The 22914-nt window shown below is 46.9% G+C and overlaps 1 protein-coding gene across 2 annotated transcripts in view; it reads left to right on the forward strand.

Moving 5' to 3' along the window:
• LOC115093993 (sodium/hydrogen exchanger 2-like) overlaps positions 1-22914 on the forward strand; it is a 223841-nt gene that overhangs the window by 183278 nt on the left and 17649 nt on the right. For both annotated transcript variants that reach the window (XM_029606549.1, XM_029606550.1), the window contains exons 8-9: positions 1676-1840; positions 12225-12336. In XM_029606549.1, the coding sequence (XP_029462409.1) occupies positions 1676-1840; positions 12225-12336 (277 nt within the window). The remainder of the gene's footprint in view (positions 1-1675; positions 1841-12224; positions 12337-22914) is intronic.

The raw sequence follows: 22914 nt of genomic DNA on the forward strand, positions 1-22914 counted from the left end.
CATGAACAAGAAATCACTCGTGTTTCCCATAGAAGAAAAGTAGCACTTCAAAAATTGTCAAGTCTGTAAAAAGTCACCACATAGCTGAAGAAGTCCAAAACTATACACAGTCATTGAGAATCCGACTTCTGGCTGGGTGTGGTAGAGTTTGAATATAGGGGTCCCATACATCCAGAAATCTCCTTCTAGTAGCCGGGGAATGCCGAGTTGATAATTGTTCCATGTGCATCATAGCATGAAAAAGATTCCTCCAGGTCCAAAAAGAAGGTTTATCTGTACTACACCAACCCATTAATATCACCCTCTTCCCCACCACGCTAGCCTTTTGCAGCAATAAACGAGTGCCAGGATCTCGCACTCTTAAAGGCGGTATACACCCAAATAGTAACCATAAGGGTGCCACTGGAATGGAAATATGCAATATCATTGCTATGTAATAAGCAATCCTTGTCCAGAAAGATTTAATGACTGGGCAAGCCCAAAACGCATGCGCCAATGTGCCCCGCTCATTTTGACATCGGGCACAAGCGCCTGATTGAGCAATCCGTTGCCTCTGCGCCATCTGGGGTGACACATATGCCCTCCCCAAAAATTTATATTGTAACTCTCGATAATAAATATTTTGTGAGATCCTGGCAATCCGACCAAAGCAACTCTGTATAACTGAAGGAGTGACCATAAATTCCCCATCCCCACTCCAACGGTCAGCAAGTGTAGTAAAAATCTCCACAACCTGTAGCCTACGCAACCTTTTATAATACTGTGACAGGGACGGGGTCTGGGTACCTGACAGATCCAGCAAGCTCTCCAATTGTTGAAAAGCCGTTAATCGCAAAAACGCGACTGGTATGGTTTTAATATAGTGTCTGATTTGCAAATAGGAAAATTCAGATACCACTCTCCTCCCATACTGTTCACACAATTCTGAGAAAGAGAACGGGTTCCCCTGTGCATTAAATAGATGTCATGTTTTTTTTATGTTTTGTTTGGTGTTTATTGCATTTTGATTCATTTATTAGAAATCAAATAAACATCAAGGAGAAAAGAAAAACACAAACACAGAAAAAAACAAAACGAAGGACCCGACCCCCCCCCCCCCCACTGCAAAAACCTCAGCACTGCTGCTGCCTTTAACAATTGAACCTCCCCCCTCCCTCCGGCTTCCTCTATGCCCCTACCCTCGCCGAATGTCTTTTATCACATCTGCAGGGTTCCAATAGTCCTCATGGGGTAGGGCCAGCCAGCATCATTTTGAAAATGAGACCTGATGGGTCAGGAGCGACTGGGGAATCTCTCCTGCCCAGTTTGGACTATCGGAAGCCTATACATGGGGTAAGAAAAATCCAGGGGGAGAGGGAGACAGAGCACAGGGGAAGGTTCGGGGTGGGGGTGGGTCAATTTTTAAATGCTAGTTGCACAGAAGAAGGAGGGGATGTTTTGTTTACAAAATGAACAGAAATGAAAATAATCCTAATTTCAATGGGTGTTTTTTTTTCAATGAAGTCCATATTCAGCCACTATCTGGCTGAACTAGTTAGCCAGATAAACATATCAGGTTAACTTTTCCGGAATATTCAAGTGGCAGCTTGAATTCTTTTGATGCTAGCTAACCAAATGAGGCTAAAAGGAGGCTTGTAAAATTCTCAGCATGACTTTCAATTGTTTCCTTGTACAGATTTGAGTATTTCAACAATAAGTATCTCCAGAGGTTTTTGCTGCAAGACCACAGATCTCCAAAGTCCAGCATTGTGCTTCTGTATCAGAAGCTAGAGAAGAAGGAGGCCATTGAGTTAGCAGAAACAGGCCATTTATCTCATGTCACATCAACTGCCTCTTTACAGTAAGTATCATTGGCTGGGTGAATATGGACTGCAGAAAGTCTGTTGGAGAGAGTAGTGGCTGGACAGGGTGGGCAAATCCTACCATCACACACTGCTCAATTCACAGGAATGAAGAGGAGGGTGCATGGGGGTAACGTTTACAGAGCGGCGGTTACTACCCTTAACAGAAAGCTTGGGGATTATTACCCTCAATCAATAGCCTTGATGCTTTTGATGCAACTGCAATATTGCTCCCTGCTTCAGTGGGGGGAGGGGGGGGGGGGAACTGGATATAGACAACAACCAAAATGAGCCCTGACATTTATGGTCTGGGGTACTGATATGCACACATAAGGGAAAAAGCCCAGGATGGCTTCTATGGCCAAGTCCCAAAGCAAGGAATGTCAAGCAGCATTGTCTGAATTATCAAGAAGGCTCCTCACCCATTAAAAATGTTGCTAGCAATAATTTGTTATGGGTTTGACAGTTGCTTCGTTTTGATTGTCAATATTAATACCCTTATCATAAGACTTGGGGAGGTAACTGCACGAAGCAGCAGTTACTAACCTTGAAAGAAATATGGGGTTCCTCTGCATATCCCAGATCAGTCCAGACAAGTGGGTTTTGCATCCCAACCAGGCACTGCTACATAACCGAGAGTGCCACCTGCAGTCCCTCAGTATTTCCCTATCTCCATCAGATGGTAGAGGTGCAAACCTGCAGTCTGGATTTCCAAGAGTAAATTAAAAAGGGAAGAAAGAAGATTCCTACAGTAGCAGGAAGGCTTCCCGGGTGTTAGGTTCCTTCGTGGGCCATCCTTCGAGTACAACAGGGCGAATGGAGGTTGGTAATCCCTGATCTAGCTTGATCCTTGTCTGTCGATGGGGGGGGGAATCCGGGGGTCCTGGTTCCCTCAACCCCTCTGTGTCTCCACCACCCTCAGCGGTCAGCTACCGACATCCAGAAGCAGGAAAGTATTCAGGTTTCTTTCTTCCTCCTTGCTTGCTGTTTCTGTCTGTGTTTCTTTAAAAAAAAAAAAAAAGTTAAAGCAGGAGAGAGACAGTGGTTTGTCGGCTGATTGGCTTGACTGCTGGGGGCAGTGTTGGGTGAGTGGGGCCAGATTTCTGTTGACTGCCGAGCCAGGTGCCTGAACAGTGTCAGAGTGTCGGGATCACGCCAACGGCAGTTTCTTGCAGCAGGAGCTATTTTTAGGCCCGATCGTGGCTGAATGGTGCCGCCCACTCTGAGCGCGAATGTTTGTTGTGGCTACAGCTCGAAACGTATGCTTCAATGTGGCCGCCTTTTGTGCTGATTGTGTCTCCGGAGGGGTTAGGACCTTTGCAGGACTCTCTGGGGTGGCCAGGGCATGAGGTTGGCTGGGCCAGTGCAGGAGACCCTGGGGGAGGGTCTGAGGAGACAGCAGCCATTTTAGCTCCACATGTTAGGAATCATGCTGCTGCAAGAGAACCTCGGGGCTCCCCTTTCCCACTCTTTCCTGTTGATCAGTACCCTGTTGGTGGCAGGGAAGGGGAAGAGGTCCAGGGAGACGCGAATCAGGATCAATATTCCACTGATCCTGAAGAATTCTCCACATATTTTGTCCTGCTCCTCCATAAGGCCTATTTGGCCAAGAAGGAGCCAGGATCCAAACAGTCTGTCCCCCAGAAGACCTGGGTGGCTAAGAAGCCTAGGACTGATAAGCAATCAGGATTCGGGGCGGGGGGGGACTTTGTGACTCTTTGGCTTTGGGCAGTCTGCTGGTGACGATGGGAACACGTCAAATGAAGCGGATGACTCCGATCAGCTACAGGGTGGTCCAGTGGGGGATCCGGACAAGGACCCTGTGAGAGCTTTGCATCACAACTGAATTACAAAGTGGATAGCTTTTTCTCCCTGCACAAGCAGAGAAACTGCTTTCCCAGGGACACCTTTGCTCGCCACTGGAATTCAGGCCTTCTATATGCGTATCCCCCAATACCACTAATAACCAAAACTCTAGTGAAACTACAACAGGACAAAGGGTCCATGATACTCATAGCCCCATATTGGCCTCGACAAGTATGGTTTCCAATACTCCTCGATCTCTCAATCAGAGACCCAATTCGCCTGGGCACAGCACCCACTCTCATAACTCAGGATCAGGGCAGGTTGCGTCATCCCAACCTTCAATCCCTATCCCTCACAGCATGGATGTTGAAAGCTTGATTCTACAACCTCTCAATCTTTCAACTAATGTCTCTCAAGTGCTTGTAGCTTCACGTAAACTCTCCACACGAAAGAACTATCATGCAAAATGGAAAAGGTTTACCACGTGGTGCACACAAAACAGTATTGACCCTTTTTCCTGCACTACATCATCTTTATTAGACTATCTATGGCATCTCTCAGACTCTGGACTCCAGACCTCATCTGTAAGAGTACATTTAAGTGCAATCTCAGCTTATCACAATACCGTCGGAGATGCACCAATATCAGTGCAACCCCTTGTTAGTAGATTTATGAGAGGTTTAATTCAACTTAAACCTCCACACCGACCACCAGTCACGGAATGGGACCTTATTGTAGTATTAACGAGGCTCATGCGTTCTCCTTTTGAACCCATGGATTCCTGTGATGTTAAATTTCTCACTTGGAAGACTATCTTCTTAATAGACATCACATCTGCAAGAAGGGTTAGCGAGTTACAAGCACTTGTTCCCTGTACGTACCCGGATCAGTCCAGACTCCTGGGTTTTGCGCCCCCCTCTAGCAGATGGAGACAGATGTTTACAAACAAAACTCCGCCTTATCTAGGCTGGTGCCACCTACAGTCTGGCAGTATTCTTCTGTCTCCTAGCAGGTGGAAAGGGTGCAGCAGAGAAGGTTTTCTAGTACATCCGTACCTAGACGATTGGTTGATTCGGGCGAAGTCGGAACGTCTTTGTCAGGAAGCAGTTCATCGGGTGGTCGACTTGTTGCAAAAGCTCAGCTGGGTGATCAATACGGTCAAAAGTCACCTGGTGCCTTCTCAGTCTATGGAGTTTTTGGGAGCTTTGTTCGACACTCGGAAGGGAATGATGTCTCTCATACAGGACTGCATGCTCAAGTTGCAGTGCCAAGCCAAGCGGTTGTTAACCAAGCCCATGCCAATAGTCTGGGACTATCTACAAATGGTGGGATCCATGACTTCCACGCTGGAATTGGTTCCCTGGGCTTTCGCTAATATGCGACCCTTGCAGTCAGCATTACTTTCCCGCTGGAATCCGGTGTTGGAACAGTTTCATCTACCTTTGCCTCTAACGCAGTCGGCGAGGTCCAGCATGGATTGGTGGCTATGCCCAGTCAATTTGAGCCGTGGAGTCTCGTTGGCGGTTCCCTCCTGGACAATGATCACCAAGGATGCCAGCCTGTACGGGTGGGGGGCAGTGTGCCTCCGAAAGTCAGTACAGGGCACGTGGTCTCCGAAGGAAGTGGCTTGGTCCATCAATCGGTTGGAGACCAGGGCAGTGCATCTGGCCCTTCAGGCATTCCTTCCGCTGGTCCGAGGCAAATCAGTCAGAATTCTGTCGGACAATGCAACTACAGTGGCCTACATCAATCGTCAGGGCGGAACCAGAAGCCAACCAGTTGCATGCGAAGCCCGGCAGCTGATGGCGTGGGCGGAACGACACCTGAACTGCATTGCGGCGTCGCATATTGCCGGGGTAGAGAACGTCCAGGCAGACTTTCTCAGTCGCAATCGTCTGGATCCCGGCGAGTGGGAACTCGCGGACGTCGTGTTTCAGCTCATCTGTGCCCGGTGGGGGACACCGGCCCTGGATCTGATGGTGACATTCAAGAATGCCAAAGCTCCGTGCTTCTTCACTCGGCGCCGGGAAACGGGAGCGGAAGGCGTAGATGCTCTGGTGTTACCCTGGCCGACGGAGGTGCTCCTTTACGTATTTCCACCGTGGCTGCTCATCGGGCAGACGCTACGGCACATAGAGTTGCATCCATCGCCCGTGGTACTCGTCGCACCCGAGTGGCCACACCGTCCTTGGTTTGCGGATCTCCAGAGCCTGGCGTTGGAGGACCCCATCCGGTTCCCGTATGTACCGGATCTTCTCCAACAGGGACCCGTTTGTTTCGACCAGGTCGAATGCTTCTGTCTAGTGGCATGGCTTTTGAGAGGCGAAGGCTGAAGTCCCGAGGCTACTCGGATGTGGTCGTAACTACTCTTTTGAGATCCCGCAAGGCGTCGACATCCTTATCTTATGTGCGCGTCTGGAAGGTTTTTGAGACGTGGTGTCTTGGGCAGGGTCTGTGGCCCACTCGGGCTTCAATGCCAGAGGTTTTACGCTTTCTCCAGGATGGTTTGGCTAAGGGATTATCGTGTAGTTCCCTGCGAGTGCAGGTGGCGGCTCTGGCGTCGTTGCGTGGTCAGGTTCAAGGTGTGTCGTCATCGCATCCAGATGTGATTCGTTTTCTTCGGGGTGCTAAGCATTTACGTCCACCCTTACATAGTCCTTGTCCTTCCTGGAATCTGAATCTGGTGTTGAAGGCCTTGTGCGCCGCTCCATTCGAGCCTATTCGCAAATCTACCATAAAGGTGGTATTGGTGGCAGTCGTCTCGGCAAGGCGAGTTTCCAAGCTTCAAGCCCTGTCTTGTCGGGACCCCTTTTTGAGAATTACGGATACGGGGGTTTCTCTTCGTACAGTTCCCTCCTTTTTACCTAAGGTGGTATCTGCGTTTCATCTTAATCAGAAGGTGGAATTGCCCTCGTTTCCCGATTTGGATAGAACGGATCCTTTCCATAAGGATTTGCGCAGGTTGGATGTTCGTCAGGCACTGTTGCACTACCTGGAAGTTACTAACACCTTCAGGGTGTAAGACCATCTTTGTGCTGTGGGGCGGACCTTGTCGGGGTCATGCTGCGTCCAAGACTACTATTGCCCACTGGTTGAAGGAGGCAATCAGTTCTGCATATCTGTTGCAGGGCAGGTCTTCTCCAGTGGGTCTCAAGGCCCATTCCACGCGTTCCCAGGCTACGTCCTGGGCGGAGTGCCACCATATATCCACAGAGATTTGTAGAGCGGCGACATGGAAATCGTTGCACACATTTGCCCGATATTATCGCCTGGATGTCCAGGCTTCAGGCAGCGGAAATTTTGGTGCAGGGGTGCTCAGAACGGGACTCTCCGGATCCCATCCCATTTAAGGTAGCTCTGGTACATCCCAGGAGTCTGGACTGATCCGGGTACGTACAGGGAAAAGAAAATTAGGTCTTACCTTTGTTAATTTTCGTTCCTGTAGTACCATGGATCAGTCCAGAGTCCCGCCCATTTATTCTGCTGTGACAAGGGAGAGTCCGGAGTGATTGGTTCTTTTTCTCTGTCCTTCCCAGCTTCTTCCTGTCTATTCTGTTATCGATGGCTCGGGTTCTGTTCCCATTTGGGGGGTTGTTGAGCCGGTGGTTTGTTGTTAGGTTACTGTATATAGTTAATTTGGTGTTGGATTGGGGCTTCATTCTGCTTTGACATTAAGTAATACTGCCAGACTGTAGGTGGCACCAGTCTAGATAAGGTGGAGTTTTGTTTGTAAACTTCTGTCTCCATCTGCTAGAGGGGGGACAAAACCCAGAAGTCTGGACTGATCCGTGGTACTACAGGAACGAAAATTAACAAAGGTAAGACCTAATTTTCTTTTACATACTCCCCCTACACAAAATTCCTCCATGACCGGGTGGTACTCCGGACACACCCAAACTTTCTCCCCAAGGTAGTTACGGAATTCCACTTGAATCAATCCATCATCTTGCCTACTTTCTTCCCAAAACCGCACTCTCACCAAGGAGAGAGGGCTTTACACACTTTGGACTGTAAGCGTGAGCTCGCGTACTACTTAGATCGCACTGCAGCCCATAGGAAATCCACCCAGCTCTTTGTGTCTTTTGATCAAAACAAACCTGGAAAAGTGGTAGGCAAGCAAACTCTATCTAATTGGCTTGCAGATTCTATACAATTTTGTTATGAAAAAGCAGGCCTTCCTCTCCAGAGGCGAGTAAAGGCTCACTCAGTAAGAGCGATGTCAACCTCAGTAGCACATTATCGTTCAGTACCAATAACTGACATATGTAAAGCTGCAACATGGAGTTCTCTTCACACTTTTGCGGCTCACTACTGTCTCGACGAGGAAGGACGACAAGATTCAGCCTATGGACAATCTGTCTTAAAGAACTTGTTTCCAGCATGATCCAACTCCTTCCACATCCAACCTTTCGTGATTTCAGGCTGCCTCATTTTTCCCAACAGTACACCAGTTGTGCCTGTTGCACAAGTTGTACACTGTTGGTCCAATACAAAGATGACTCAACCTGTAGCTTACTAATCACCCATATGTGAGGACTAGCATCCTGCTTGTCCTGGGATAAAGCAAACTTGCTTACCTTGTAATAGGTGTTATCCCAGGACAGCAGGCTGTAGTCCTCATGAAACCCACCCGCCACCCCATGGAGTTGGGTCCGATACGTTTTATTATTTTAATTTTGGCTAACGCTCATTGCTACAAACGAGACTGAAGGGAGACCCTTGTGGCTCGAGGGATCATGGCATGCTGGGCATGCTCAGTGGGCTCAGGATGCCAGTCAAAAGTTTCTAGAAACTTTGACAGAAAGTTTTCCATGATAGGGCTCCGTCAGTGATGTCACCCATATGTGAGGACTACATCCTGCTGTCCTGGGAAAACACCTATTACAAGGTAAGCAATTTTGCTTTTTTAAATGTAGGTTTTACCATGTGTCCAATATATATGTTGCGGATCCCAGTGGGTTGTTAACTTCATCCAGGGAGCTACAGTTGCTGGAGTTCATCCTGCTGGGAGGGAAGATACACTTCCAGGGCCCTAGGTATATTTGAGAAAAACTCCATTTCTCTAAGCCTCTGTACTCTAGGATGCCAATAAGGTGCAGGGGAGACCATGAAAACCACAGTGAAAATAAACACAACTCCCAGGTGCATCCAGTAGCTCCCTCCACTCACGATCCATTCACTAACGGTAGCAAGGAGGAAAAATAAAATAGCCAGAGTCTAATTCAGTGTTCAACAAAAAACAATTCAGAAAAAGAGGGCTTCCTTTTCCCAGTTGTTCCTTCGGTTTGGTGTCATCCCTGCTGTACCACATTCCAGGCTTAAAAATCTCTTCCCATTGGAAGGCAGGGTATGGGCACCTCTAGCATAACTTGGGCAGTAGATGGGACAAATTCCCAAATCCAAAAATAGAATCCAGTATTCCCAGTGGTCTACAAAAATCCCAGATTACAGTCCAAAACTATCATAGCAGTCTCTCAAATTCTCTTCACCCTTGCCTCTGCATTGCAGCTGGATACCAGGGGGGAGCCCTTCCTTCCAGACTGGTCACAAAAATCTATAGCACATTACTTCTCTTCCGATCAAAAAACCCCAAGGGATCACGCTATGACCATAACAGCAAAAATCCCACTCGCTATTTGCCTTCTCTCTCTTCTCTAGGCCAGAGAGGCCTAGATAGGGATCTCCACAAAAAACCTTCTTCTCTCAGTATCGCCAGCCTCTCAAAACTGAGCTATGCTCAAGGGGGATTTTAATATTTCACTGAAGTCTCCCATAAAAAAGTGGGGCTAAAGCCAGAAGCCAGGAAAGGATTCCAAAAAGCAAAAACCTCCTTATTTATTTATTTATTTAGTAATTTTATATACCGACATTAGAAAGGCACATCATGCCGGTTCACATGTTAACAAAAGCGAAGGAAATACATTATAACAGGGGAAAGGGAAGGGGGTTAAAGAGAATAACTGAGGCAGAGGCAAGAAAGTACAGGAAAATAACTAGTTAGGATAAGTAGAATCAACAACAACTGAGAAGCAAACTGATAAATAAGGGATAAATACGTTCAACAACAAATGGTAAATTACATACTCCAATGTAGGGGGTAAAGGTTTTAATGCTATACAGGGAGAGGACAGGGTAAGAGAGTATTATACAATGGCAGTTCTGGGATTCACAAAAGAAGTTAGATTAGTCAGGGTAGGCTTGATGGAATAGCCAAGTCTTTAATTTAGATCTAAATTTAATTGGGCATGATTCTAATCGGAGTGTCATGGGCATGGAGTTCCATCGCGTAGGGCCTGCAATAGAAAGAGCTCTATCCCTAGTGGAAGTGAGATGTGCTATCTTTAGAGAAGGCACCTGCAGAGTTCCCTTGTTAACTGACCTGGTGGGACGGGTCTGTATAACTGGGCTAAATGGGAGGTCGAGCCAGAGGGAGTTGTGAGAGAAGATGGATTTGTGTATGGTGGTTAATGTTTTGTGGAGAATTTGGAAAGGGATTGGCAGCCAATGAAGGCTTTTCAGAATAGGGGTGATGTGGTCAGTTTTACGGGTGTTGGTGATGATTCTCGCTGTTGCATTTTGCAACATTTGGAGCGGTTTGATGGTGGCCTGTGGGAGACCTAGGAGTAATGAGTTACAGTAGTCAAGTTTTGTAAGGAGGGAGGATTGGATAACTGTACAAAAGTCTTGTGAGTGTAGCAGTGGCTTGAGTTTATTTAGGACATTTAGCTTGTAGAAACCGTCTTTGAGGATGGAGCTTACGTATTTTTTCATGTTTAATTGTTCATCCTTCCACTGCCTATGCTGGCAAAACCCTGTCACACATAATTTTTAGACCTGGAAAATGTTATGCGAATCCGCACTAAATGCTGCTGATGTGTGGGACAGAAGAGTTGGCGTCTCACAAACTCATGTGTCCTTTTAGGCTTTTGTAGAAGTTGTGCTCAGAACACTTGCAAGCAGTGCTAGAGCAGAGATGGGCCAGGAATGCTACAATAAGGTCTTGCTTTCAAGATTTCCACAATGAATATTCATGAGATATATTTGTCCATCGTTAATTCAAGAACCAGGATCTTGCATAGACTGGTTATCCTGCAAGCCAGTGGGGTGTCACTTGGGAGCTGGGCATCATGAACACTGTACCAGGGGAAGCCCAGCTAAGCAACACAAACTGAACTGAATCAGCATAACTAGAGACCAGAAGGCCTTCTCTCTTACCCCTAGATTCATCAAACTGCTGTAATATTGCAGGCCTAACGCACAAGAAGGTAGTATGGCATGGTGCAGTAAACTTTTCATGCCCTACAATACTTCCTATTTTGCATGAGAGCGAGAGAGAGAGAAACTCACTCTATAAGGCCTTCATAGTAGTCAAGTATTTATATGCCTATAGGAGGGCCATCTAATAGCTCAAGGTGAGGTGTTGGTGGTGGTTTAGGGGCCAGGTTTTCATGCATAGTGAGACGTACGAACAGCATAGTACACCTCAGTGAAGATTTGACGTCATTTGGAGTGCGGAAAATCTCACAAAGATTACATTTTGTACTATGTTATCTCGCCCCAGCTTGATGGTACTCTGAGTCCATCAAGCTAGGGCGAGAGAACATAGTAGAAATGTCATCTTTGTGAGACTTTCCTCACTTCAAATGACGTGAAATCTTTACCAAGGTGTACTGTACTGTTTGTACGTCTCACTATGCATGAAAACCTGGCCCCTAAACCATAAACCACCACCAATACCTCACCTCAAGCTATTAGCTGCCCCTCCTATAAGCATATAAAAAAGTGCATACTGTCAAGGTCTCTATGGAGGCTCTCTCTCTCTCTCTCTGTACTCCACTTCACTCCACTCCACTCTCCCCTCCCAAGCCCAGAAATGGCAAAATGCAATTAAAAAAATTTATTGCAAATTGCATTACGGACATTTCAGTCATATCGCACAACTTAACGCTAGGAAAAAAGGTGTAGTTATTTCTGGCATTAAAATCGTGTGATAGCGTGCATTATGCTATTGCACAGTGCGATATTGCCCCTAATTTTCATAACTCCCGCCCAAACTCCTCCCTAATCCGTCCCTTCCCAAAATTTGCATTCGCGGCATGCGTTATGGCGTTAACACGTTATCATGTGCGTTAACGCCATAACACATTTTGATGAATGACCCTGTTAGTGGCCAGCGATGATGAACATGGTACTTATCTGAAACTAGGACGCTACAGCCTAACCTAATCTTACAGCAGGAACAGGAAATACAGAGACCACTGCAGAGAATATCCTGAGAAATCTAGTACCTATGGCAACCCTCCCTATCCCTTATCCTCTTGTTTTCCAGCGTGTTAACGTGAACTGACCATGGGAGGCTCACAATGATTGTTGATGAGAAAGTGGAGAAGGAGGAGGTGTTCTGTTCTAGAACCTCATTTCCTTTCCAACCCAACTTAAAGTAGAAGGAGAAACATAAGAAAAATGTTAAAAAAAATTACTAAAATATGTAGTTTTATGATTACACACGTTGCTTGTGCAGATCTTTTCTCATGGGTACTGATAAGATGTGTGTCTCTTTTTATTTTTCTTCTGCAGTAACAACCACAGCCACCATATTTATTTTCGCACCAAAGAACCAGCTACTGTGAAACAGCTTGACAATATACAGAAAACATTGTCGAAAAACATGTACCAAATACGAAAAATGGTAAAGCTTTTGATTTTATCATAAAGTTATCTGGCTAACTTCCTGATAGCCAGGTATAGGAAATAGCGTGTCTGTGTTGCTGACTATTCATCTTCAGTTAGCCAGATTTCCAGCTATCTTAGCCAGGTACCCAGCTTCTGAATATTGATCCCCTCATTTTTAGCAAAGTCTTTGCATCTGTTCTGTTCTGCAGGAGAACTGAAAATATGAAGTGAGCGCACTGCAATTCACATCTGTACTCTAAAGAAGATATAAATTGTCATTGTTTTTTTTTGTTTTCATTTTCAAACTTATTTACAAAGGTGCATTACTGTGTGAAAACGTATGCTGTTTTCCGCAGGTCCCATTATTTCTGTCGGAGCGTTTTGCGCATTAGCATGGGAGCACACCTTTATAAGCAGGGCTGTTTGTGCTTTTGGGAGACCTCTTGATAAAGCAGGTCCATACTCTAAAGCAACAGAAATGTGTTGGGTTGGATCATTCTGTACAGAATTGCCAAGTTTGCTTTATTTTTTTTTTTTGGATTGAGATGTCAATCACTAATGAACTGAAAAATTAACTCTTTCAACTTTCTGCCGCATCAGATCTCTCTCACACCAGTGCATTTTAATGAGAAATAATATGCCTTCCCTGCCTTCTTTTCTTCACAAGTTCCCTGTATTAAAGAGGCGCTGCCTTATAACTATTCAACTTCTTGACAAAGCTTGGGTAAGCTGAATAAGTAATTTGCACTGCAGCATAGGGTCAGTACCCTATTATTAATTCAGAATTGAAGGTGTTAAAAAAAATGTGTTTAGGAAGTAGGCTGAATATGGATAAGAGCTCTGTATTCATCTTTCAGTTCTATTCTCCCACACCTCTGTAATAGAACTTGCTCTCCTCCTTCGGGAGAAACACAGACACTTGTTCCCTTAGTTACTCCAGCCTCTGCTGTCCTATCTGTCTCTACCACTGAATACAAAATGGCAGTGGCAAGGAGGGATCTGTCCTGTGATGGTAATCAGTGAGGAGGAGTTAAGTCACACAAATGATAGGATGCTACCAAGTGTGATAGCTAAGCATCAGGTTTGGCTTTTTAAACCATTCAAGTTAGGAGACTTCAGTAATTCTGCAACAAAACAAGTAATAAGGCTCATATTGGATGTCCTGATTTTTATGTTTGTTACAGCTACAGAAAAACCCCATTCCCTATACGTACCTGGATCAGTCCAGACCCTGGGTTGAGCCTCCTATCCAGCAGATGGAGACAGACCAAAACTGAAAGGGTATCCTATATGAGGACAGAGCCTACCCTGCATCCCTTCAGTATTTGTCTGTCTCCAGCAGATGCAGGCAGCTCACCTTGCGGTTCCCTTACTTCATTACTTTACCTTTGTCTTGCGGGGTTATTTTCTCTCTGTTTCAAGCTCAAGCAAGTATTCTTCTTCTTTGTATTTAATTAAAAAAACCCCAAAACTGGATAAGTTTTCATTTAAGGAGACAGCGCTGTCTCCTCGCTCTTGGGGAGGCCTAGAGGGCTTGCCCCTTGAGTTTTCTCAGTCTAGGCTCCCTTCCCGGTGACCCGTCTATTGGGGCGATACTAGTGGTCCAGTCACTCCCCCTAAGTAACTGCCTTAAGCACCGGGACGTTGTTATTCCCTGGCAGCAATTACAGGGAAGTTCATTCCCCTGTCTGAATAAAGTTAAAAAAAAAAAAAGAGAGAAATAGAGGTTACAGGCTTCATTTTTAACTCAAATTGGACGGCAGTTTACTTCCTCTGCTGCAGCAGAGAAGGGAACGGGCAGGGTTCATTCGCCTGCACTCGTTCCTCTCCCCGACACTAATCAGCTGTTTTTTCTCTCTGCTCGCGGGCTGCCCCTGTCAATCATGCAGTGATCGCACTGTTGTTTAGCCTGCGGGGAGCCTGCTTTGCGGCCATTTTGAGTATTTCTACAGCTCACGTTTCGGAGCTGCAGGGGGAAGGGGAGTTGGATTTTCAGGTGCCCCTCCCCCCCCAATTTGAGCCCTGTACCCCCCCAAATGAGGATTTTGACCGACCCCCCCCCCCCTCCTCCTCCCCCCTGGGAAACCCAGAAAAATATTTTCTTCAGTATTTATGCTGCTGATGCACAAATCATACCTGGCTAGCTTGCAGGAGGAGGAGGACCCTCCCCCAATTCCTCCGCCCGCCAAAATCCCACGGATGCTCACTCTGCCTGCTCCCATGGCGCCGGATTCTCAGGGCTCCGTCAGGATTAGGGTGGTTCCGGGGGTGCCCCCCCCCCCTCCGGATCTGTCTCAACCACCCGCTATTCCGGACCAGGATCCGGATGCGGATTTGTCTTTGCTGGGCCCACCTCTCGAAGAGGATGACCCCCGTGTGCTACGTTTGTTTCAAAGGGAAGAGCTGGAGCCTCTTATTCCCTTCATTCTAGAGGAACTGGGGATTGAAGTCCCACCAGCTGATGCGGTTACGGCCGCGATGCCAGCTCAGATGGACCCGGTCCTGGCGGGACTCAGGGCGCTTCCATGCACTTTTCCATTCCATCCCATGCATAAGCTTCTGCTCCTTCGAGAATGGGAAGCTCCCGAGTCGGGGCTACGTGTGGGTAGGGCTACGGACAAGCTCTACCCTCTTTCCGAGGATTGCCTGGAACTGCTGAAAATTCCCAAGGTGGACTCTTCCATCTCGGTGGTCACCAAGCACACTACTATCCTGGTGGTGGGAGCCACCGCTCTGAAGGATGTCCAGGATTGCAAGCTTGAATTTTAACTCAAGCGTATCTTCGAAGTCTTGGCCTTGGGAGTCCGGGTGATGATCTGCAGCAGTCTCATGCAGCGGGCAAGCCTTAGGTGGGTTCAACAATTGCTCAGCACCCAGGACCTCCCGTCTGCAGAGGCGGAGCAGGCTGAACGGCTGGAGGGTGCAGTGGCGTATGGAGCGGATGCTCTTTGCGATTTACTCCGTGTACAGGCCAAGGCAATGGTCTCCACAGTGTCGGCCATACGCCTCCTCTAGCTGCGCAACCGGTCGGCAGACTCTTCTTCTAAATCACAACTGGGCACGCTTCCTTTCAAGGTTAAGTTGCTTTTTGGCGAGGACCTAGAGCAGCTTATTAAATCCCTGGGTGAAAACAAGGTTCATAAGCTGCCGGAGGACAGCCCTAAACAGCCTAGGTCCTTTTTCCCTACACGTTCCCATTTTGGAAGGCAGCGGAAGTTTAATAACAGGGCGCGGGGTTCTTTCCCTAGGGGGAGCTCCTCCTGGCCCCAGGCCTGGTCTCATTCCTTTCATGGCCATCGTGCCTTCCTGGATGGTAACTCACAGCATTCCACATCGAAGCCCGCTTCCCAATGAGATCCAGCCGGCCCATTCCTCCATTCCAGACTTCAGTGGTCGTTTCTCCTGTTTTCTGGAGGAATGGGTCAATGTCACGTCAGACCAGTAGGTCCTCGAGGTGATCGAGAAAGGTTACACTTTAGAGTTTGCTCGAGATCTGCCAGACCCTGTTTATGGTCTCCCCTTGCGGTCCCAGGAAGCAGTCTGCTGTCTGCAAGACTTGTCAGACTCCAGGTTCTGGGAGCCATAATCCCAGTTCCAGTGGAGGAACAAATCGTCAGCCAGTATTCCATCTACTTCGTCGTGCCAAAGAAGGACGATTCCTTCTTTCCCATCTTGGATCTCAAGAGAGTCAATCAGACCCTCAGAGTACCCCATTTCTGAATGGAAACCCTGAGAGCGGTGATAGCGGCAGTTCGTCCAGAAGAATACCTGGCATCCCTCGACTTGACAGAAGCCTATCTCCAGGTGGTGGCGATAGCACTTCACCGAGAAGGAATCCTAGTCCATCCTTACCTGGACGACTGGCTTGGGCTGGCCAAGTCGGCAAATCTCTGCAGAATCGCAGTCAATTGGGTTCTTGCCTTCCTCACCTCACTCGAGTGGATAGTCAATTGCTCCAAGAGCAACCTTCAGCCCTCCCAGGTTCTGGACTTTCTGGGAGCGTGCTTCGATACCCGGGTCGGCATGGTGTTTCTTCCGGCGCTCGGGTGCTCAAAGTTTTGGATCAAGTGCTCAAACGTCTCTTGCTTCCACTTCCCATGGCATGGGACTACTTTCAGGTACTGGGGACCATGGCTTCCACTATCGATCTGGTCCCCTGGGCTTTGCGCATATGCGTCCATTACAGAAAGCTTTGCTATCCCGCTGGAAGCCGGGGTCAAAACAGTTTCAGATGCCCCTGCCACTCTCAGGTTCTACCATCGCCGACATACAATGGTGGCTGTCGCCAACACACCTCTTCAAGGGAATGCCCTTATTGACTCCTCAGTGGATCATAGTGACAACGGATGCCAGCCTCTTTGGGTGGGGTGCAGTCTGTCAATCCCAGGTCACGCAGGGGTGCTGGTCCCAACTTCAGTCCTACTAGTACATCAATTGGCTGGAGGCTTGAGCGGTACATCTAGCTCTCAAGATGTTTCTTCCGTTGATTCACCGCAAAGCGGTGCGTGTTCTTGTTCTCTCCGACAATTTCCCCATAGTGGCCTACATCAATCATTAAGGGGGCACCAGGAGTCGTCTGGTGACTCTCGAAGCCAGCAAGCTCCTTGCCTGGGCGGAGAGGCACCTGGAACGTTTGACGGCCTCTCACTTAGCAGGCAAGGAGAATATCCAAGCAGACTTCCTCAGCCGGTAACGTCTCGATCCCGGCGAGTGGGAGTTGTCCGACGCAGCGCTGAGTCTGATTGTTTGAATGTGGGGTCCTCCTCGCCTGGACCTTATGACGACCTTGAGCAATGCCAAAGCTCCCAGGTTCTTCAGCCGCTGGCGTGAACACTGCTCGGAAGGAGAGGATGCTCTAGTCCTCCCGTGGCCTCACGACGTTCTCCTCTATGTTTCCTCCGTGGCCCCTAGTGGGCAAGGTTCTCAGAAGAATAGAACTTCACAGGGGTCCGGTCATCCTCAAGGCTCCTGAGTGGCCCCGCTGGCTATGGTTCGCGGACCTGGTAAACCTAGCAACGGACAGCCCTCTTCGTCTCGGCCATCTTCCACACCCACTACGGCTGGGTTTCATATTTTTCGAACAGGCGGATCGCTTCTGTCTAGCGGCCTGGCTTTTGAAGGGCGAAGACTAAGGAGGAAGGGGTATAAGGATGACATTATTTCCACTCTGTTGCGTTCTTCTCTCGCTTATGTTTGGGTTTGGAAGGTTTTTGAGAATATACGTGCTGCGTCAGGTGTGCCGGCTCGTAAGGCTCAGATACCCCACATCCTCTCCTTTCTCCAGAAGGTCTATCTAAAGGGTTGTCTTTCAGCTCCTTACGGGTTCAAGTGTCCGCCCTCTGTTCCCTCTTAGGCAACGTTGATGGATATTCGGTAGCGACTCATCCGGATATCATTCGTTTTCCTCAAGGGGGCCAAACATTTGAATCCTCCTATTCGGGCTACTTGTCTATCGTGGAGTCTCAATTTGGTTCTGTGGGCTCTTTGCGAGGCACCTTTTGAACCTCTCCACTGGTGAACTGTTAAGGATTTGACGCTTAAGACTGTTTTTCTGGTTTCTATGCTCCGCCAGAAGGGTGTCAGAGATTCAAGCGCTGTCTTGTAGGGAACCCTTTCTTCGTTTCTCGGATTCAGGGGTTTCCCTCAAGACAGTTCCTTCCTTTCTCCCAAAGGTTGTTTCGTCTTTCCATGTCAATCAGTCGGTGGAACTCCCTGCATTTTCTCCAGGAGATATCGCAGGTACATCCTGGGGTGACCTTCGGCGCCTGGATGTGAAGCGGATTCTATTGCATTACCTCCAGGTTACCAGTGATTTCCGAGTCTCGGATCATCTTTTTGTCCTCTGGAGTGGTCCAAATAGGGGCAACAAGGCTTCTAAGGCTACGATTGCTCGCTGGCTGAAGGAGGCGATTGCGTCAGCCTATATCTTTCTTGGCCGAGCGGTCCCGGACGGCCTTAAGGCTCATTCTTTGTGTTCTCAAGCTACGTCGTGGGTGGTGAGTCAGTCGGTCTCTCCTCAGGAGATTTGCGGGGCAGCTGCATGGACATCCCTGCATACTTTTGCCCGTCAGTACTGTCTGGATGTTCGGGCGCTAGTGTTTGGGTCCTTCGGTCAACAGGTTCTTCGAGTGGGGACTGTCTTGGTCCCACCCTATTTAGGGAAGCTTTGTTACATCCCAGGGTCTGAACTGATCCGGGTACGTACAGGGAAAGGAAAATTGGTTCTTACCTGCTAATTTTCATTCCTGTACTACCACGGATCAGTCCAGACGTTCTCGGTCCGTCCGCTCGAAGTCTTTCTTTTGTCCTTACAGGATTTTCTGGATGTCCTTCTTGTGGCTTTTACCTGTGGGCACCGGAAGCATCTCTTAAGATGAACATGGATATTCATACAAGAGCGATTACTTACAGAGTTCATTCAATTGTTCTGTTGTTCTATTAGTTATCTTGTTACTTGCTTGATCTTACTCTCATTGTCTTTATACTTTTCTGCTTTGACAATGGTTATACTGAAGGGATGCAGGGTAGGCTCTGTCCTCATACAGGATACCCTTTCAGTTTTGATCTGTTTCCATCTGCTGGACAGGAGGCTTAACCCAGGGTCTGGACTAATCCGTGGTACTACAGGAATGAAAATTAGCGGGTAAGAATCAATTTTCCTTTGTAGTATAGAAGACATTGCTGTTTTCAAATTTTTCAGATTTTTTTGTTACATTTGCAATTTTTCAGGCAGAAATTAAAGAAAAACTCTTCTCTTTCTTTTTTTTTCTTTTACAAAGACTTAACTTTCATTTTATGCCTAACAAAAATTCCTTGTGACTATGCCCCATACATGTATATTTCTTTAGTAGGCACGGGTTACTTATGCACAGTCAAAATCTATTGACTTAGACCAATAGTTCTCAACCTGGTTCTTGAGCACCCCCTAGATAATCTGTTTTTCAAGATATCTTCTATGAGTTTGCATGAGATATTTCATAAGAACATAAGAACATAAGAAAATGCCATACTGGGTCAGACCAAGGGTCCATCAAGCCCAGCATCCTGTTTCCAACAGTGGCCAATCCAGGCCATAAGAACCTGGCAAGTACCCAAAAACTAAGTCTATTCCATGTAACCATTGCTAATGGCAGTGGCTATTCTCTAAGTGAACTTAATAGCAGGTAATGGACTTCTCCTCCAAGAACTTATCCAATCCTTTTTTAAACACAGCTATACTAACTGCACGAACCACATTCTCTGGCAACAAATTCCAGAGTTTAATTGTGCGTTGAGTAAAAAAGAACTTTCTCCGATTAGTTTTAAATGTGCCCCATGCTAACTTCATGGAGTGTCCCCTAGTCCTTCTACTATCCGAAAGAGTAAATAACCGATTCACATCTACCCGTTCTAGACCTCTCATGATTTTAAACACCTCTATCATATCCCCCCTCAGTCGTCTCTTCTCCAAGCTGAAAAGTCCTAACCTCTTTAGTCTTTCCTCATAGGGGAGTTGTTCCATTCCCCTTATCATTTTGGTAGCCCTTCTCTGTACCTTCTCCATCGCAATTCTATCTTTTTTGAGATGCGGCGACCAGAATTGTACACAGTATTCAAGGTGCGGTCTCACCATGGAGCGATACAGAGGCATTATGACATTTTCCGTTTTATTCATCATTCCTTTTCTAATAATTCCCAACATTCTGTTTGCTTTTTTGACTGCCGCAGCACACTGAACCGACGATTTCAATGTGTTATCCACTATGACACCTAGATCTCTTTCTTGGGTTGTAGCACCTAATATGGAACCCAACATCGTGTAATTATAGCATGGGTTATTTTTCCCTATATGCATCACCTTGCACTTATCCACATTAAATTTCATCTGCCATTTGGATGCCCAATTTTCCAGTCTCACAAGGTCTTCCTGCAATTTATCACAATCTGCTTGTGATTTAACTACTCTGCACAATTTTGTGTCATCTGCAAATTTGATTATCTCACTTGTCGTATTTCTTTCCAGATCATTTATAAATATATTGAACAGTAAGGGTCCCAATACAGATCCCTGAGGCACTCCACTGTCCACTCCCTTCCACTGAGAAAATTGCCCATTTAATCCTACTCTCTGTTTCCTGTCTTTTAGCCAGTTTGCAATCCACGAAAGGACATCGCCACCTATCCCATGACTTTTTACTTTTCCTAGAAGCCTCTCATGAGGAACTTTGTCAAACGCCTTCTGAAAATCCAAGTATACTATATCTACCGGTTCACCTTTATCCACATGTTTATTAACTCCTTCAAAAAAGTGAAGCAGATTTGTGAGGCAAGACTTGCCCTGGGTAAAGCCATGCTGACTTTGTTCCATTAAACCATTTCCACTGTATGTAAACAATCTCATGCATTCATTGTGGATATCCTGAAAACTAGATTGACCGAGAGGGGTGGGTGTACCAGAAGACCAGATTGAAAGCCATAAGTATAATTTTAATGCTGATTCTAGGCATTCTTTTGTATCTAATAATACAGACAGAATGGGAAGCTTAGAATACAGATGCCAAGAAATATACTATATGTAACCCCTGTCTTTGGGCGACTTCCAGAATGCAGGGGTACACAACAATCCCAAGGCCAATCGTGTCTTCCCAGACCTCTAATTCTTCTTTCCATGTAACCAATCTGGTGGGGAGGAGGACAAGTCTCTGGGGCCCTAGGCTCACAGGGGTGAGAACCTTGGCACAGTCTCTCACACTCAACAATCGCTCTAATGTATTCACTCTTTGTTGTCTCATCTTGGCACAGTCTCTCACACTCAACATCTTGGCACAGTCTCTCACACTCAACAATCGCTCTAATGTATTCACTCTTTGTTGTCTCATCTGGCACGCCCTTGAACTTGAAATTACTAGGTTGGATACTTAGAATTGGAGTTCAAATAAAACTGTAACTTAGGAGAACTTGCTCAAAATAAAAAAAATCACAGAAGAAGCTTGAAATCTCTTGATACAAAAGAAAGGAAAACTCCAATTACCTTAGTCTTGTCAGTGCCCAAACATCGTCAATGTCCCTTCCTGGTGACAGGAAAGTCAGGAAAACAATCTCCCCTCCTCTAGGTGAGTAAGAATTGCTGGTAAAAGTTTTCTTCCAACAAAATAGAAAAAACAAATTCTTCCAAATCAATTCTCTCTTCTGGGCAGCTGCAGGTTCCACTTAGAGTGGTGGCAGGGCAAAATAGTACCCAATCCTGTTCCCCTGAGGCAGGGGTGACGTCCCTTCCGAGCTGGAGTAGGTAAAGAAAAATCAACTCTCTCAAAAGATCAAAAAACACTCTCTTCCCCTTTCTTCTCTTAAGGGCCAGTCTCTTCTACGTCTATGAGGACACTAGTAAGAACACAGTCCTTATTATCTAATATTGCAAGCTGTGGGGCATAGTGATGTCCAGTAGAAAAAACACCATTCCTCTCTTTTCAAAACCCCAAACTACAACCACACTCTGCTCGTGCTGAGCCAGGTAGCTAGAGGCCAAGCTTAACCAGTCCCAGCACCCTGGGTGAGAGAAAAACTTTAAGGTTGGTCTAAAAAGTGTCAAAGTTCTCCTTAGAGTTAAACAACAATTGGTAAGGGAATGAAGTATCCATTCTATGTATGTATTTGTAAGTAAATAATTTGAAAACTAAGCACAGTGCATTTTGCTGGAGTCTGCAGCATTTGCAGTGCCTAAGAATGCTTGTAATGTGAAGTCTGAGTCCCCAGAAAAATCAGTATGTTGCCAACAAATCCCTAAATATCTCCAGCATAACTCTGAATGCCCAAGAAAGATAGGTATGGAAGAAAGATAGCAAAGGACCACTGCATTAAGGGGCGGATTTTCAAAGGGTTACGCGTGTAACCCCGAGAATCCGCTCCTGCGTGCGCCGAGCCTATTTTGCATAGGCCTGGCGACGCACGCAAGACCTGGAACACGCGTATGTCCCGGGGCTTGAAAAAGGGGGTGGGGAGTGGGTGGGGCCAGAGCCTCCAGGCGCAACGGCCATTGCTGCTGTGCCCGGGATCGCGGGCCGGCCATCGGCTAAAGTAACCTTGCCCGCCCAGAGGCAGGCGCAACTTATAGGACAAAGGTAAGGGGGTGGGGGGGTTTAGGTAGGGCTGGGGGGCGGGTAAGGGAGGGGAAGGTGGGGGAGGGTGGAGGGGACAGAGGGAGTCTGTGCGGCTCGGCGCGTGCAAGTTGCACAATTGTGCACCCCCTTGCGCGCGCCAACCCTGGATTTTATAACATGCGCGCGGTTGCGCGTGGATGTTATAAAATCGGACGTAGTTTTAAATATCTGGCCCAAACTGTATTGTTAAAAAGTGGTGTTGGTTGTATGATTCCTGATCCAACACTAGATGGCATGGTGAAGCTGATTTGAAGGTTTTTCATTTCTGTTGAATGTAAAAGAAGCAGCTAGTCTAGCTTTTTCAGTGCAGTACAGAGAGACTGTTATTGTTTCTCTCTGCGCTAATAAAACTTTGAAAAGGATTTGTAGTCCTTCTCTTCATTGCAAGGTTACTTTAGCTGGTAATCTAAATTCCCTGTATGTACCGGATCAGTCCAGACTACTGGGTTATGCCTCCG

This window comes from Rhinatrema bivittatum, chromosome 6, assembly GCF_901001135.1.
Source record: "Rhinatrema bivittatum chromosome 6, aRhiBiv1.1, whole genome shotgun sequence".
NCBI classification, from domain to species: Eukaryota; Metazoa; Chordata; class Amphibia; order Gymnophiona; family Rhinatrematidae; genus Rhinatrema; species Rhinatrema bivittatum.